The sequence below is a fragment of the Stegostoma tigrinum genome, chromosome 25 (assembly GCF_030684315.1).
Source record: "Stegostoma tigrinum isolate sSteTig4 chromosome 25, sSteTig4.hap1, whole genome shotgun sequence".
NCBI classification, from domain to species: Eukaryota; Metazoa; Chordata; class Chondrichthyes; order Orectolobiformes; family Stegostomatidae; genus Stegostoma; species Stegostoma tigrinum.
Window position 1 is genome coordinate 54,102,328 of NC_081378.1, and position 17,433 is coordinate 54,119,760.

The following is a 17,433-nucleotide window of genomic DNA, read 5'->3' on the forward strand; positions in this document are numbered from 1 at the left end:
AATTTTAATGTGAATAAATTTACATTTGGACTCTGGTAAAATAAAAAGGAACCTAGACTTCTTTGAAAATTAAATCGACTGAATTAATTCAGTCATATAATTGGCATAAAAATGTAAGAAATTAATCCTACTCAAAATCTTGGAGATGTGTTTGTTTGGAATTAGGGTGTTGAAGGTGGAGATGTGGTCAATAAGTAGGAGCTTGATGTAGATGCCCATGTTATCTGGACATTCCAGAGGTGTGTGTAAAGCCAAGGAGAGGGCATCGACTATGGATCTGCTGCATCAGTAGGTGAATTGCAGTGGATCAAGGTAATGTGGGAGGCTGGAGTTGATGTGACCCATGACCAACCTCTCAAAGCACTTCATAGTGATAAAAATGGATGTAAGAGCCACTGGGCAGTAGTCATTGAGGCTTCTGGAAAAAATTGCTGACGTTCAGTGCGGGCATCTTCAAGCAATAGCACGAACATCAGAAAATTGGAGAAGCCTCGAGCATATGAGCAGAGGTAGCTGAGGGTAGGGATGGCGAGAATTACAGAAATCAAAGAGGGCAAACACAGAGAGAGAGAGACAGAGTTCATAGCGAACAAATGATTAACCTGGTAGGCAGTGGAAAATACATGATTTTCCATGGAACATGCAGACATCTTCAAAAAACAGGACATTGAGTTTTCAAAGTTTTGGAAATTAGTGTAATAGTTGATTTAGAGTGAATCAAATTGCTGTTCACACCATTGCCATCACCTTGCCGTTGTGAAGACAGACATGGATAAAGTTCTCAAAGCTGATAGAAAATTGAAAGCACTGGCATCCTGTGACGATGGTAAGTTTCCTTTCTTTAAAAATAATGCTTGCAGCTCAATGAGCATAATAAAGAGCACAGGGGCTCTGGTTAACACTGCCGCCTCACGGCACCAGCAACTTGAATTCCATTCCACCCTTTGGTGACTATCTGTGTGGAGTTTGCACATTCTCCATGTGCCCACATGGGTTTTCTCCGGGTGCTCCAGTTTCCTCCCACAGTCAAAAGATGTGCAAGGTCGGTGAATTGGCCATGCTAAATTTCCCAAGGTGTTCAGTGATGTATATGTTAAGTGAGTTATAGGTGGATGGGTCTGGGTTGGATGCTTTGAGGGGCAGTGTGGACGTGTTGGACTGACGGACCTGTTTCCACCTGTAAGGATTCTCTGATTCATGATTCTATGATTTTACTGAGCCCAAAGGTACAATATTAGCCCATCATATTTGTCTCACCTCTCGACGCATTGACAAGAAAGCTTTAATTTCAGTTTCTGTGCATTTTCAATGTGTCTGCTGTCTCTGACAAGGCTGACGATATCTCCTTCTCTGATGCACATCTTCTGTCCCCTAACAGGTAGAGGTGTCACTTGCTTTTCATTCAGTACCATCAGTAAAACAATAGCCTCCATATTACATCCAGTGGCTTCTCTTAACGCTCACACACGGTTCTTTTTTTCCTCCAGGTTTTGACCACTCATCATTTCTTATTCCTCTCCTCATGTCATCTCTCTCAGACACTCTCTCTCTCGATCTCTCCTCTCCCTATTCTCCCCCAACACTTGACTCGGGCACAAACAGAAGTTCACAGTCACACTATGTTGCACATGCATATCCTATCCCTCATGCACAAACATACTATCCACACACACGGACACACGGACAGACACACGCGGACAGACACACACGGACACATGGACAGACAGACACACACACACACACAGAGTCACGTTCTCACTCATTCATACTCCATACTGTCACACAATCATGCATGGTCTTGCACACATTCCGTGGCACACTTGCATACCCTGTCGCAGGATCTTTTGCCAATGTTCATACTCTCGACTACACACAGACACACACACACAAAACTCTCCCTCACACGCTTGGGCTTACAAATTCACTTGCTCTCAAGCTCACTCGCTCTCACAGACACTCTCACTGCCTCATGCATGCTGTTACACTCCCTTTTGTGCTGACTCTTGTTCACACACTCTCGAGCACAGTCACTGGCGCACACATTCTGTCGTGCGCACGCTCACACTTTCATGCACTGTCTTCGCACTCTTGAACACAATCATACGCTCACCTCTCTCTTGCACACAGTCAATTTGATTAGAGTCATCATTGTCACATGTGCCCAGGTACAGTGAAAAGTTTTGTGATGCATGCAGTACAGACAGATCATACCATACAAGGTGCATTAGTGAAATGGAACATAGTGACAGCTACAGAGAAGATGCACAGAGAACAAGATCAAAATTAGCTTTAAAATTTTAAGTGTTCTATTCAGATGTCCAATAACAGCGGTGAAGAAGCTGTTCTGGGATCTGTTCACACATGAATACAAACTTTTTGACACCTTCCCTTCAGAAAAGGGCAGAAGAGAATGTAATTGGCAGGTGAGAAAGGCCTTTGATTATGTCAGTTGCGATCCTGAGGCAGCGGGAAGTACAGGTGGAATCAATGAATGGAAGGCTGATTTGCATGATGCACTGTGCTGTGTTCATGACTCTTGAGTCTGTTGTTTTCGTTGGAAGATCAGTTGCCAAACCATGCTGTGATATGCATCCAGATAGGATGCTTTCTCTGGTACATCAATGAAAGTTGCCCTTTATATTTGAATTGCCTTAGCCTCCTGGGAAGTTGAGACATTGGTGTGCTGTGTGCTTTTTTGCCCATTGCGACGATCTGGGTGGACCAGATTTTTCACAGTCATTGATGTGACTCCATTATGGCGTATTAACCAGGTCAACAATGTCATTCAGGGTATCCTGAAGAAGGAGGACCGTAAGACGCAGCTCGATGTACACTTTGGTAAGATGAGTGATGAGGTCTTGCATCAAGTGTTCCGAGAGCTAGGCAGTGGATTAAATAGCAAGACCTCTAAAGTTGTAATCTCTGGATAATTCCTGGTGCCACATGCTGAGAAGGCAAGAAAAAGGGGAAGAAAACAGCTGAATGCTTGGCTCAAGTGTTTGTGTTTGCGGAGGGATTTAGACACGGTGATCTGAAGGACAATTTGTGGGGATGGTATATCCTCTACAAGTGGGCTGGTCTGCAGCTGAACCAGAAAGGAACCAAAATCCTTGCACAAGGGTTTGCTAATGTGGTGAGGAATTTAAGCTGTCGGCCTCCAAGCAGTGGGCAATTGAAGAGCAGGTAATTCACTGAGGGGTGAGAAAATAATAATATAAAGATTATATTAGGGGATTTCAGCTGCACAACATTAATTGAGATAACATAAACGTTTGACTTGGGAAATAATTCTTTAAATACATTTGAGAGAATATTTAACATCAACATGTAGACGAGCTTGTAAGGGACAGTGCAATGCTGGACCTACTTCTGGGACACAAAGGCAGTGTTCAAGGTGACAGTGGCTAAGTGCTTTAGTGATAGTGACCATGACAACAGACTTTTCAACATGGGAGAGGTGATCTGTTTAAAGAAAGGTTGAGTTCCAATTGCTGTGTCCAGCTGACCAGTCTGTTGATCTCCTCCTGAAGTTTATCCTTCCTGTCTGTCAACCTATTTTGGATCCAGTGTGCCACTTTGCCTTTGATCCCATGGCTGTTATTTACATGACCATTCCACCGATATCCTCCTCACTGAATTAGTCATTCGCGAGCGACACGGTCAGACAAACTGTGTTTAAGCCCAAATGATGAATATACATGACAAATTTCAAGGGTCCTTGTGGCAAGCCCTGCACAACCCCACTCAAAGCAAACATTCTGTCAAATAGATATCCCTCTACCATCAATCACCCTGTGCTCTCTGCCTCAGCCAGTTTTGGCTCCAGTGTGCCTCTTTGCCTTTGATCCCGTTGACTGTTGCTTTCTTGATCAGTCTGCCAAGGGGGACTTTACTAAGTCCACATCAAATGCATAAGCTCATCAATATTCCAACATCTCCTCAAAAAAGGATCAAATTTCTGAAACGTGACCTCATCTTAACAAATCCATACTGACTATCCCTGATTAGTTCATGCAAGTACATTCTACCCCTAAGAATGCCTCTTTGTAGCTTCTCCAGTGCTGAGATTATTCTGTCTGGTCTTTAATTTCCTGGTCTGTTCCTCTGTCCATTTGATAATAGTGGGACAATGTTAATAGTCCTTCATGACTTCACGTGTGATTGACAAGGGTTTGATAATTGCTGCCAGGGGCCCAGATATCTCCTCCCTCACTTCCCCCACTAACTGGTATATGTTTCAGTTCAGCCTGCAGATATATCCACTTTTAAAGTTGCTAAACCAGCTGCATCTCCCTATGTCTTAACCTCTGATGTTCCGAGTTCCTCTGCCCTGATATCTATACTTGCAGTGTCTTTCTCCGTTGTAAAGATTGACACAAAATTTTCATTGAGGACAGTGCCCATGTTTTCCAGGTCCACACAAAGATTACCTCTGTGAAACGAACGAGGAGATATTAGAGAGTTTTGAGATTTACAATCAAGAAAGAAATTGACAAAATGACTTCCTTGGAGAATCATACAACATACATTGTCCATTGTTGGAAACAAATAGAAGTTTTTGTTTCCACAGTCGTTTGCAAATAGCCAATCAAGATCATAAAATAATCTTTTAAGATAATTTACAAAGCAAGGCAATTGAGGAAGATGTATTGGATGTATTGAACTCTCAACTACCTCCCTTAAGTTGAGGAATATCAATATTTTTCTTGGGGATAACTTTTGCAGATCTCTTCAAACAAGTCGCTGAACCCACAGATTTATGTGACCAACGAAGCCTGAGCCTTTTGCTTCACGATGCAGTCCAGATCCCTCGGCAGCTGGGTGAGGTAGCTTCATTTGGAGGCAGCAGCAACATTGAACCAAGTATCCGCAGTTGCTTCCAACATGTAAGTGTGCTCTGCGCCAATTCATAAGGTCAAGCGGGTCCACTTGCCAGTATGATTTTTGTGCTCGTTTTCGGTTTGAATTAATTCCAGAGGCCAACATGTACCACCACTAATCCAAGGCTATCATGTTGATACATAGTCAATGTTTTTATTAGATTAATCACAAAAAAACAATGTCAGAAACCCCAGTGATAGTGTATGAGATACCATATCACTGAGGATAGCGGATGTAAACTTGACATAATTAATCATGCAGCTGATGTTTTATTTCCCTCTAGGGCCAGAACAAACCAGAGATTGATGTTGAACACTTTGTAGAGTGGATGAGATTGGAGCCTCACTCCATGGTGTGGCTGCCTGTTCGACACCGTGTGGCAGCTGCTGAAACTGCAAAACATCAGGCTAAGTGCAACATCTGCAAAGAGTACCCAATCGTAGGTTTCAGGTGAGATGTGCAAACCAGCAAAAGTTAGTGGGAATTAGTTTTTAAAGAAAGCTTTAACTTTAGATGTTCTATTGGAAACTCTGTCAGTAAACGATACAACTGAAATCGTCAAAAATCCCAACAAATTTATGGACCAGTGAAGTAATTAGGATAAATTAAGTATCAACTTCTTTACTGTAATTTTTGTGAGAGGTGAATGCTGCATGTTTTTGGTATTTTGTTCACAGTTGGTACAATGTCTCATCATCAGAACTTTCTAACAAACAACAAAACATAGATTGGTGGGTGGTGAGAAGGGCACTACCTGTCAGATTGTTTATGTATACCTGGTTGGCCTGTGCCACAGTACACTGCCCTGGAAGTGGCTGTGGGTGAAACCCGAAACATCAGCTTTGCTGCTGCTCTGATGCTGCCTGTCCTGCTGTGTTCATCCAGACCACACTGAGTTATCGCAGACTCCAGCATTAGCAGTTCCTACTCTCTCTCTCGGCTCAGTGTGAGACCTTTTACAGTTACCGTATAGCTACAGGGAGTGTGTGGATGAGTCCAGGCTCAATGTGTACCTTCAGCGTATAGTTATTGGGAGGTGCACAGATGAGGACAGACTTGCTGTGAACTGTTCACAGTCACTGTAGAGTTAGTCGGAAGCATGGAGATGAGGCCAGGCCCACTGTGATACTGTTTACAATCACTGTTTAGTTTCTGGGAGGAGTGTAAATAAGGCCATGCTTGGTGTGAGGCCGTTTTGTGTCCCTGTATAATTACTGGAGGTGTGTCAATGAGGTGAGGGCAACTGTCAGACCGTTTACAGTCAAGTAGGACTTCCTGTGAGTTGTGCGAATGAGGCCAGGGCCACTGTGAGACCATTTACAGTCACCGCATTGTGACGCAGAAGCGTGTAGATGCTGCCAGGCTCCCTGTCAGTAAACAGGTGGTGTGTACACAAGGCATAACTGAGATGCACTAAAAGCTTGGGGCATAACTGGGACGATGGGGCTGCTGCTGCCGAGGCACAGTCGGGAAGGACCACTGTCTGAGGTTTTCCTGCTGAAGGTAAATGGGGGTCCATTCAGTTATCGGACCCTCCCCGTGTCTCTCATGTATGTAAATAGTTTTGTTGTATGTCTAAGAGAGGTCTTTGGTTCATTGGGTGGAGCCAAAGTCCAATGCTTTATTTGTTTATTTGATATGCAGCTGGACTGAACACAACTGCAGTTGTGACATTGTACATATACAAAGAGATTTCTTGTGAAAAAGGTATATTTTTCAAATCAGAAATGTGACTGGGAGGAGTGTGGATGAGCCCAGGCTCACTGTGGGTCTGGTTACGGTCACCACATTGTCACTAAGATGTGTGTATATGAGGCATGGCTGGCTGTGAGACTGTGAAAAATCACTAATTAATAAGAGTTTGTTTCTTCAATTATTTGTTGGATGTGTGTGTCACTGACTGGTCCAGCATTTATTGCCCATCCCTAATTGCCCTGGAGATGTTGGTGGTGAGCTGCCTTCTCGAACCGCTGTAGTTCACCTGCTGTGGGTTGCCCCCACAGTGCCATGAGGGAGGGAATTCCCATGTTTTGAAGAGTCGCAGTGAAGGATTCCGGACATATTTCTAAATCAGAATCACGAGTGACTTGGAGTGGGATTGAAGGAGGTGTTCCCATGTACTTGATGCCCTTGTCCTTCGAGATGGAAGCTGTCATGGGTTTGGAAGGTACTGCATGAGGAGCTTTGGCGAATTTCTGCCGTGCATCTTGTAGATCGTACACAGTGCTGCTGAGGCCGCTCATCATTGGTGGTGGAGGGAGTGGATGATTGTCGATATCATGTCAGTCAACTGGGCTGCTTTGTCCTGGATGGAGTCAAGCTTCTTGCATGTTGTTACAGCTGCGGCCATCCTGGTAAATGGGGAGCGTTCCATCACAGTCCTGACTTATGCCTTGCAGACAGTGGACAGGTTTTGGGGAATCAGGAGGTGAGTTAGTCGCCACAGCATTCCTGACCTCTGACCTGCTCTTGTAGTCACTGTGTTTATGTGGTGAGTCTGGTTCAGTTTTTGTTCAAAGCTCACCCCCACGACGGTGACAGTGTGGGATGCAGTGAATGTAACAAATTGTTTGTCAAGGGGTGGTTGTCTCTTGTTGGTGACGGTCATTGCCTGGTATTTCTGTGGTGTGAATGTAACTTGTCTGACCAAGCCTGGGTATTGCCCAGATCTAGTTGCATTTGGACAAGGACTGCTTTAGGATCTGAGGAATCATGAACGATGCTGAACATTGTGCAATCATCAGGAACATCCCGACTTCTGGCCTTATGATGAACGCAAGTTCATTGATGAAGCAGCTGAAGATGGTTATATCTCGGACACTGCCCCGAGAAACTCCTGCAGAGATCCCCTGGAGCTAAGATATCTGACCTCCAATAACATCATTCATTTTCCTGCATGCCAGAGATGACTCCAGAAAGTGGAGAATTTGTCCCCTGATACCCATTGAGTCCAGTTTTGCTGGGGCATCTTGATGCCACACTTGGATGAATGTAGCCTTGTTGTCAAGAGCTGGAGCTCTCACTTCCCCTCTGGAATGCAGCTGTATTGTCCATGTTTGAACCAAGGCTGTAATGAGGTCAGGAGCTGAGCGGCCCTGACATAACCCAAACTGGCCGTCGCTGAGCAGGTGCTGCTTGATAACAATGTGACTGACACCTTCTATCACTTTCCTGATGATTGAGTACAGCCTGATGGGGCAGTATATGGCCAGGTTGGATTTGTCCTATGTTTGCAATACAGCACATACTTGGGCAATTTTCCACATTGTCGGGTAGATACCAGTGTTGAAACTGCACTGCAACAGCTTGGCACGGGGAGCGGCACGTTCTGGAGCACAAGTCTTCAGTATTATTGCCAGAATATTGTCAGGGCCTGTGACCTTTGCAGTATCCAGTGTCTCCAACTGTTTCCTGACATCACGTGGGGTGAATTGAATTTACTGAATACTGGTATCTGTGATGCTGGCGGAGCCCGAGATGAATCATCCGCTTGGCCCTTCTGGCTGAAGATTGCTATGAATACTTCAGCCTTATCTTTTGCACTGATGTGCTGGGCTCTTCCATCATTGAGGATGGGGATATGTGTGGAGTCTTCACGTCCAATCAGTTGTTTAATTGTGCACCACAGTAAATGACGAGATGTGGCAGGACTGCAGAGCTCAGATTTGATCCATTGATTGTGGGATCACTTTGCTGTGTCTATCACTTGCTGGTTATGCTGTTTGGCGGCTTCACAAGGTTTCTTTATTTATTCATTCACAGGACAAGGGCATCATAGAATAGAATCAGAGAATCCCTACAGTGTTTTGGTATTTCCAGGGGGTCCCGGGAGGGGTGGTGTGTCGGTATTTCCAGGGGGTCCCAGGGGGCCTGTCGGTATTTCCAGGGGGTCTCAGGGAGTATGTCAGGATTTACAGTGGGTCGCAGGGAGTTTGTCTGTGCAGGGGCCTGGGGCTGTGTGTCAGTATTTCAAGGAGCTCCTGGGGAATGTGTCAGTGTTTAGAGGGGACCCTGGGAAATGTGTCATTATACACAGGGAGTCCCAGGGAGTTTCTCAGTACTTATAGCGGGGACAGGGAATGTGTCAATATTTGCAGCTGGTCCCGGGGAATATATCAGTATTTACAAAGGGTCCTGGGGAGTGTGGCAGTATTTTCAGGGGTTCTCTGGGACTTTGCCAGTATTTAAAGGGTGTCTAGGGAATGTGTCAGTATTTAGAGGGCTTCCCGAGGAGTGTGACAGAATTTACAGGGGTCCCGGTGATTGCATCAGTATTTGCAGGGTGTCCCAGGGAGAGTATCGATATTTACAGGGGGAACTGGGGAATGTGTACTTATTTACAGGGGCGTCTGGGAGTGTATCAGTATTTATAGGGTGTTTCGTGGAGTGTGCCAGTGTTTACGGGGGTCCTGGGCTGTGTATCGGTATTTATAGGGGGAATGGGGAATGTGTAATTATTTACAGAGGGGCCTGGGAGTTTATCAGTGTTTACGGGGTTCCGTGGAATGTGTCAGTGTTTAGGTGTCCCGGGGAATGTGTTCGTGTTTGGAGGGGTCCCTGGGAAATGTGTCCGTATTTAAATGCAGCCCCAGGGAGTTTCTCAGTATTTACAGCGGATTCCAGGGAATGTGACAGTAGTTACAGTGTGTCGTGAGGTGTGTGTCGGTATTTACGGGATATCCCAGTATTTGTGGTTAGTTGCGTAGAGTGTGTCTATACGTACAAGGGTCCGGGGATGTGTGTCAGTATACAGAGGAGGCCGAGGGAATTTTTCAGTATATAAAGCGGGCCCTGGGAAATGTGCCAGCGTTTACAGAGGGTCCCTGGGAGTGTGGTGGTATTTTCAGGGATTCTCAGGTACAATGTCAGTATTTACAGGGAGTCCTGCGGAGCGTGTCAGAATTTATAGGGGCTCGGTGCATACTGACACACTCCCCTGGAATCCCTGTAAACACTGGCACACTCCCTGGGACCACCTTGAAATACTGTAGCTCTCCCTAACACCCGCTGAAAAAACCAAGTCCACGGGACCCCCTGTAACTATTGACGCTCTCCCCAAGTCTCCCTGTAAATCCTGACACAATCCCTGAGACGCCCTGTAAATATTGACCCTCCATGGGACCGCCTGTAACTACTGACACACTCCCGGGAGCACCTGTAAATAATTACAAATTCCCCGGAACACCCTGTAAATACTGACACTCTCACCATGAGCCCCTGTAAATACTGACACAGTCCCTGAACCCCTGTAGGTCACGGGAATTTTTCAGTATTTAAAGGGGGCCCTGGGAAATGCGTCAGTCTTTACAGAGGGTTCCAGGGACTGTGTCAGTATTTTCAGGATTCCCTGGGACTGTGTCAATATTTACAGGTGATTTCAGGGGGTCACACAGATGTGTCAATATTTAGAGTGTGTCCCCGGGGACTCTGTTGGTATTGATAGGGGATTACCAGGTCGTGGGTCAATATTTACAGGGTGTCACAGGTTGTGTGTGTGTCAATATTTACAGGGTGTCCCTGTGTGTGTGTGTGTGTGTGTGTGTGTGTTTGTGGGTATTTACAAAGAGTCCCTGGGGAGTGTGTCAGTGTTCATTGTGGGTCCAGGAGAGACTGTCAGTATTTATAGGACGTCCAGGGAGACTGTCAGTCTTTACAGGGGGTCCTCAGGAGTTTGTCAGACGTTGAGCGCTGAGGCAGTGCCTCATTATGCAGGTGTCAGAATTCAGATAGTGTCCCTTGATGAGAGGGTCAGTACTGAGGTATTGCAGCTCTGTGAGCAGGTCAGTTCTTAACCAGTGTCTCGTTGTCAAGTGGTCAGTGCTGAGGCAGTGACTCCATGCTGGATGGTCAGTCTTGAGGACATGCCTCATTGTTAGAGGGACATTACGGAGGGTAAGTCTCAAGGTAATGGTGACAGAACTGAGACAGAGCCACATGATCAGAGATTCAGGGCTAAGGGATTGACTCAATCACAGCATTGTCTTGAGGCAGTCCCTCTTTGTGAGAGGTTTAGTTCTGATGGAGTGCATTTGTCAGAGGCCCCACACTGATCCAGTGCCTCATTGTAGTGGGTCAGACTGAGAGGCTGCTAAACAATTATCAGGTCAGTTGTGACATATTACAGTTCTATCCTGGAGTCAGTCCTGACAGAGTGCCTCATTGCCAGAGTATCAGTACTGAGGTATTGAAGCACTGTCTGAGCATCAGGGGTTCGGGAGTGCCTCATTGTCACAGGGTCAGAAATGTGGGAGTGCGTTATTGTCAGAGGGTCAATGCTGAGGGAGTGCTGCCATTTAAGGGGGACAGAATTAAGGAAGTTGCTCACATTTCAAGGGCCAGTACTGAAATAGTTTTGCACTGGGATGTCAGTGTGGAGGGAGGGCCTCAGTAGCAGTGGATCAGTGTGACGGTTTCCCTTATTGTCAGTGGGGCAGTTCTGAGGCACTGACTCGTTGTCAGAGGGTCAGTACTGAGGTATTGAATCACTATCAGCGTATCAGAACTGTGGGACTGTTTTATTGTCACAGGGTCAAAACTGACGCAGTGCCTCATTAAAAATGGGTTAGAATTGTGAGAGACCCACACATTACACAATCAGTAATGATGTATCGCAGCATTGTGAGATGGTCAGAATAAGAGGGGGCCTCATTGTCACAGGGTCTGTACTGAGCGATTTCATCATTTTCAGACACTCCGTACCGAGGCAGAGCCTCAATGTGATCGGGTCAGAGTTGAGGGAGTGCCACTTGATTACAGGGGCAATACTGAGGTATTGCAGTTGTGTCAGGTGGTCAGATCTGATGGAGCTGCTCGTTGTCAGGAGATCAGCATTGAGGTATTGAAACACTGTCAGAGCATAAGGGCTGAGGTGTTACAGGTCTATCAGAGGCCAGTACTATGGGAGTGCCTCATTATCAGAGGTCCAGTACTGAGGGAGTGCACAATTGTCAGACTGTCAATAGTGAGGGAATGCCTGATTGTTCAAAGGGTCAGTACACAAGGAATATCTCAATGTAATTTATGATTAGAGATGCAGTGCTGAAGGAGTGCCTCATTCTCAGTGTCAGTTCTGAGGCAGGGTCACATTGCTGGAGGATTGTTCTGACTGAGTGCATTACTAACAGATGGTCAATACTGAGTCAGTATCTCATTTTAGGGGCTTAGAATTCATGGGTGCTACAAGCCCTGAGGTAGTGCAGCTCAGGAGAGTGCAACATTGTCAGGGGTCAATTCTGAGGTGTCAGAAAAAGTCCTCCAGAAACATCAGCAGGACTTGACAAAATCTGTACAAGTGAAGCAATGCCTGGACCATTAAATAAGAGCAGGTTTGTTGGAGCCTATATAAACGATAGACCTCAGTGTAATGGAGGAAGCATTGAAGGAGTCCTGTACTGATAATACAAGATAATAATTCATACATAATTGCAGCATTGTCAGAGGATCAGAACAGCCAGAGTGCATTATTATGAGAGACTGAACACAGAGGAGGAGCTTCATTGGAACAGGTTCAGAATTAATGGTGAGCAACCCATTGAGAAGGTCAGTACGGACGTATTGCATTTCTATTGGAGGCTCAATACTGAGGAATTACCTCTGTCAGAATTTAGTACTTTGTCAGCAGTGAGGAATTGTGGCATTGTCACTGTGTGGGTCTGAGAAAGTGCCTCTTTATCAGAGGGTCAGAATTGATGGGAGTACTACATGATTAGATGGTCAGGACTAACAGATTGCAGGACTGTTGGCGGGTCAGATCTGTGGGAGTGATCATTGTGAGATGGTCGCTGATGTCCAACCCTAAAACAGAGCGCCCTGTAAATAACTCCTTAAAAAAAAGAGCCCCCTTTAACTAAACCCCAAAAACAGAGCCCCCATATCTAAGTCCGAACACACAGAACCCACTAAATTACCCCTAAAACACGAAGCTCACTGTGAATAAACCCCAAGCACAGATGGCCCTGTAAATGAACACTAAAGAATAGGGCCTCCTAAAACAAACAGCACCCGTGAAATAAAGCCTAAAACACAGGAACCCCAGTGTATAAACCCTGACATTCAGAGCCCCCTGGAGATAAACACTAAAAACTAAAAAGGAACTGTGGATACAGTAAAATCAGGAACAAAAACATAATTTCTGGAAAAGCTCAGACCTCACGCTAGCCCAATCCGGCACTCACCGTAGCCTCGGGCCCAAACTAAACCAAGCTTCAGTGATAATGAGAACTGCAGATGCTGGAGAATCCAAGATAATAAAATGTGAGGCTGGATGAACACAGCAGGCCCAGCAACATCTCAGGAGCACAAAAGCTTTGGGCCTAGACCCTTCATCAGAGAGGGGGATGGGGTGAGGGTTCTGGAATAAATAGGGAGAGAGGGGGAGGCGGACCGAAGATGGAGAGAAAAGAAGACAGGGGGAGAGGAGAGTATAGGTGGGGAGGTAGGGAGGGGATAGGTCAGTCCAGGGAAGACGGACAGGTCAAGGAGGTGGGGTGAGGTTAGTAGGTAGGAGATGGAGGTGCGGCTTGGGGTGGGAGGAAGGGATGGGTGAGAGGAAGAACAGGTTAGGGAGGCAGAGACAGGTTGGACTGGTTTTGGGATGCAGTGGGTGGAGGGGAAGAGCTGGGCTGGTTGTGTGCTGCAGTGGGGGGAGGGGATGAAATGGGCTTTTCTGGGCATAATTCTATTTGTATTCAGTCAGGAAGCTTAAGACAGTGTCTGCATACCAATGTGTGGGAAGATAAGGAGTTACAAAAGTTTTACACTGAATTCCTGGCTGGGCAGGAAGCTTCAAGGCAGTGCCTGCACACCTGTGTGTAGGCAGAGAAAAGACTTTAATTTGTAGAAGTATAGAAACCCATGGAATGTTATACAATAACATCTCATTGTGAGAGCACCTCATGGTCAGAGGGTCAGTACCGTAGATGTGCAGTGTTGTCTGACGGCCAATCGGGTCAGGATTAAGGGCTATTACAGGGACAGGACTGAGGTATTTGAAATAGGGCAATGACTGGTGTGGATCCTTTTTATTTTTTTAAAATTAGACGATACCAGAAAGATTATCAACCCAATGTGATTTGATTGGGCTGACAATCAGTTGATTACAGCAGAAAGGTCAGTCGCCTGATTACCGCGGCTGGGACTTGAGATTTCACTGTTGCCGACCTTCTCATTCTTCTCACTCAATTTCACGGAAGAGCTATTTTGAGAGAGAGTAGGAACTTTCTTAAAGTGATCGCGGGCCCTCTTCAATATGTATCTAACAAAGACGTGGTAAAGCAATGTGGACTTCACCAGCTTCAAAATCTCCACTTCCCTCACCGCATCCCAAAACCAGCCCAGTTCGTCCCCTCCCGCCACTGCACCACACAACCAGCCCAGCTCTTCCCCTCCACCCACTGCATCCCAAAACCAGTCCAACCTGTCTCTGCCTCCCGAACCTGTTCTTCCTCTCACCCATCCCCTCCTCCCACCCCAAGCCGCACCTCCATCTCCTACCTACTAACCTCATCCCACCTCCTTGACCTGTCCGTCTTCCCTGGACTGACCTGTCCCCTCCCTACCTCCCCACCTCCCCACCCATACTCTCCTCTCCACCTATCTTCTTTTCTCTCCATCTTCGGTCCGCCTCCCCCTCTCTCCCTATTTATTCCAGAACCCTCACCCCATCCCCCTCTCTGATGAAGGGTCTAGGCCCGAAACGTCAGCTTTCGTGCTCCTGAGATGCTGCTGGGCCTGCTGTGTTCATCCAGCCTCACATTTTATTATCTTGGATTCTCCAGCATCTGCAGTTCCCATTATCACTGGTAAAGCAGAAACTTGTTTGATGTCCCGCCGGCTATTCAAGTCCTGGGAGACGTTTGTTGAGGGCTGATTAATATTATAATTATTCATAGTTTCGGGTGACACAATGGATGGGAAGATATTGTTCTGAATAGATTAGAAAATTAACACACAGTCAGGGATTGACTGATGTAGACACAGGTTTGGACACTGTCAGCAACACGAGTTCAAACTGTGAAAAGGCAGTAATGCGTGGAAGGAACATTTTAATTTATCGTCTCCCTTTATTAGTGAAAAGTATGGCAAGATCGCAATTTTATGAATGAATGAATGAAATGCGGTAACAGTAAACATAGTAGCCAGTGAGTGGTCAGTAAAGTTATGAATGAATGAGAGCGCGATAGTGGTCACATGGAGCGCTGTGGGTGAATTGGTAAAGAGGACCTTTCGTACAACAGTAAAGAGGCTTATGATATAATGTCACACAAAAACCACAGAAAAGAATATTTGAAGGCGATTGGCCCTGTATCACTAAAGACACACCAGCCAGCCTCCGGAAGCCTTGTTAAGTGCTAACCGATATGAGTAAACAGGGCAGACCACAGGATATTCAGGGCCAAAGGTTACAAGATTAACAAGTGACCACTTTTCTGAAGAAGGGTCTAGGCCCGAACCGTCAGCCTTCCTGCTGCTTGGCCTGCTGTGTTCATCCGGCTCGACACCTTGTTCTCTCAGACCACGTGAGCGAACGAGTTTGGCGTGTTTGAGTCTGACTGGTAAATATGTGATACACAACCATTTGATGTTACTGACTGCCTGGTGAATTGAAAACTGAAATAACTGCGGATGCTGCAAATCAGGAACAAAAACAAAGTTTCTGGAAAAGCCCAGCAGAACTGAGGGAGGTTCTGTGGAAGGGTCACCGTACCGGAACCGGTTAGCTCTGTTTTTCAACTGACAAATGCTGCCAGACCTGCTGAGCTTTTGCAGCAACTTTGTATTTGTTTTCTGATTTGCAACATCCGCAGTTCTTTGGGTTTTTACTCAGTGTTTTAGGGTTTATTTACAGGGCGCTCTTTATTTATCGTGAGCTCTGTCTTTTAGGGTTTATTTGTGAAGGGCCCTGTCTTACAGATAGTTTGCAGGTCGGCTCAGTATTCGGGTGCATGAATAGGTGCGCTGTGTTTTCGGCTTTATTTTGCCCTGTCTTTGACTCTCTACTTCCTGGGGCATGTGTATTCGAGTTCATTTTAAAGGGGTCTGTGTGTTTGAGTGTACAATTGTAGGGGGCTCTGTGTTTTACAGTGTCCTGTGTGTTTTTGACTTAATTTGCAGGGTAGATCTGTGCTTTATGGCTTATTTACAGGGGGCTCTGTGTTGCAGTGCTTATACACTGGCGGGGGGGAGTTCTCTGTTTTCGGGTTTATTTACAATGAGGCCTGTGTTTTAGGGTTATTTACAAAGAGCTCTGTGATTTAAGGTTTACATTAGAAAGGCTGTATTCTAAGGTTTATTTACAGAAGGCTGTCTGCTTTAGGGTTTATTTACAGTGAGCAGTGTAGTTTAGGATTTATTTCCAGTGAGCTCTGGGTTTTAGCATTTATTTACAGGAGGATCTTCATTTCATGGTTTTGTTACGGTTGGGTCTTTGTTTAAAAAAAACCCTGAAACAATGAGCTCCGTGTCTTATGGTTTATTTACAGTGCCATCTGTGTTTTTGAGTTTATTTGCAGAGCATTCTGTGTTTTTGGGTTTATTTCCAGGAGGCTCTCTGTTTTAGCGTTTGTTTGCAGGAGCCTCTGTGTTTTAAGATTTAATTTACATGGGTGTTTTTACTGCTTATTTGCATGGGTACTCTCTGTTTGAGGCACTGGCTGAGTACTGACCTGCTGACAATGTGGTACTCATTCAGATCTGACCCTCCAGCAATGAGGTACTGTGTCAGAGCTGATCCGCTGACAGTAAAGCACTGCCCCCTCAGTTCTGACCCTCTGACAGAGCTGCAATCGTTCAGGACTGAACTTCTAATCATGTTGTACTCCATCAACTCTGAACCCAATGCATTGAGGTACTTAGTCAGTATTTACTGTGTGCAAGTAATATACTCACTCAGAACAAACCCTCTAGCAATGTGAGCCTGCCTCAGAACTTACCCTGTAACAATGAGGCACTGACCTCAGCACCAAATCTCTAATTACTTGACTCTCCCCAGTTTTGAGGCACTCCTTCCGTACTGACCCACGAACAATGAGGCACACACTCAAGAATGATCCTTCAATGAGGTATCACCTTATAACAGAGCTACTGACATCTTTGGACTGTGTCTGATAATGAGGCACTGACTTGGTTCTGACCCTCTCACAATGAGGCATTCTCTCAAATCTTACCGCATTAAAATGAGGCACGCTCTGACTGATCTGAAATGCCTCAGTATAAACCCTCTGACTGATCTGAAACACCACTTCTGAGACCCTCTAAATGGCAATCTTTTAATTCTGACACCATAACAGTGAGGGTCTGCCTTGGTGCTGACACTCTGTCAAAGAGACGCTGCCTCAGAACTGAGCTGCTGACAATTAGCCAGTGCCTTAGGTACTGATGAGTGAATAAAAAGGCCCTCTCTCAGCACTGACACTGCAGCAATGAGGTATTGCCACAGAACGAACCCACAAAGGGCTCATAATTGATGGAGTGCCTACTGATTGAAGGGTGCGGATTGAGGTGTTGCAGAACTGTCAGAGGGTCAGAACTGAGGTATTGCATCATTGTCAGATG

General features: G+C 45.8%; 1 protein-coding gene across 1 annotated transcript in view; it reads left to right on the forward strand.

The window, feature by feature from the left end:
- Positions 1–452: 452 nt before the first annotated feature.
- The window catches only part of LOC125450283 (utrophin-like), a 298,676-nt gene continuing 281,695 nt past the window's right edge, over positions 453–17,433 (forward strand). Inside the window, exons 1-3 of the mRNA XM_059654807.1 lie at positions 453–826; positions 4,726–4,886; positions 5,165–5,331. Coding sequence (XP_059510790.1) covers positions 769–826; positions 4,726–4,886; positions 5,165–5,331 — 386 coding nt within the window. The 5' untranslated portion in view covers positions 453–768. The remainder of the gene's footprint in view (positions 827–4,725; positions 4,887–5,164; positions 5,332–17,433) is intronic.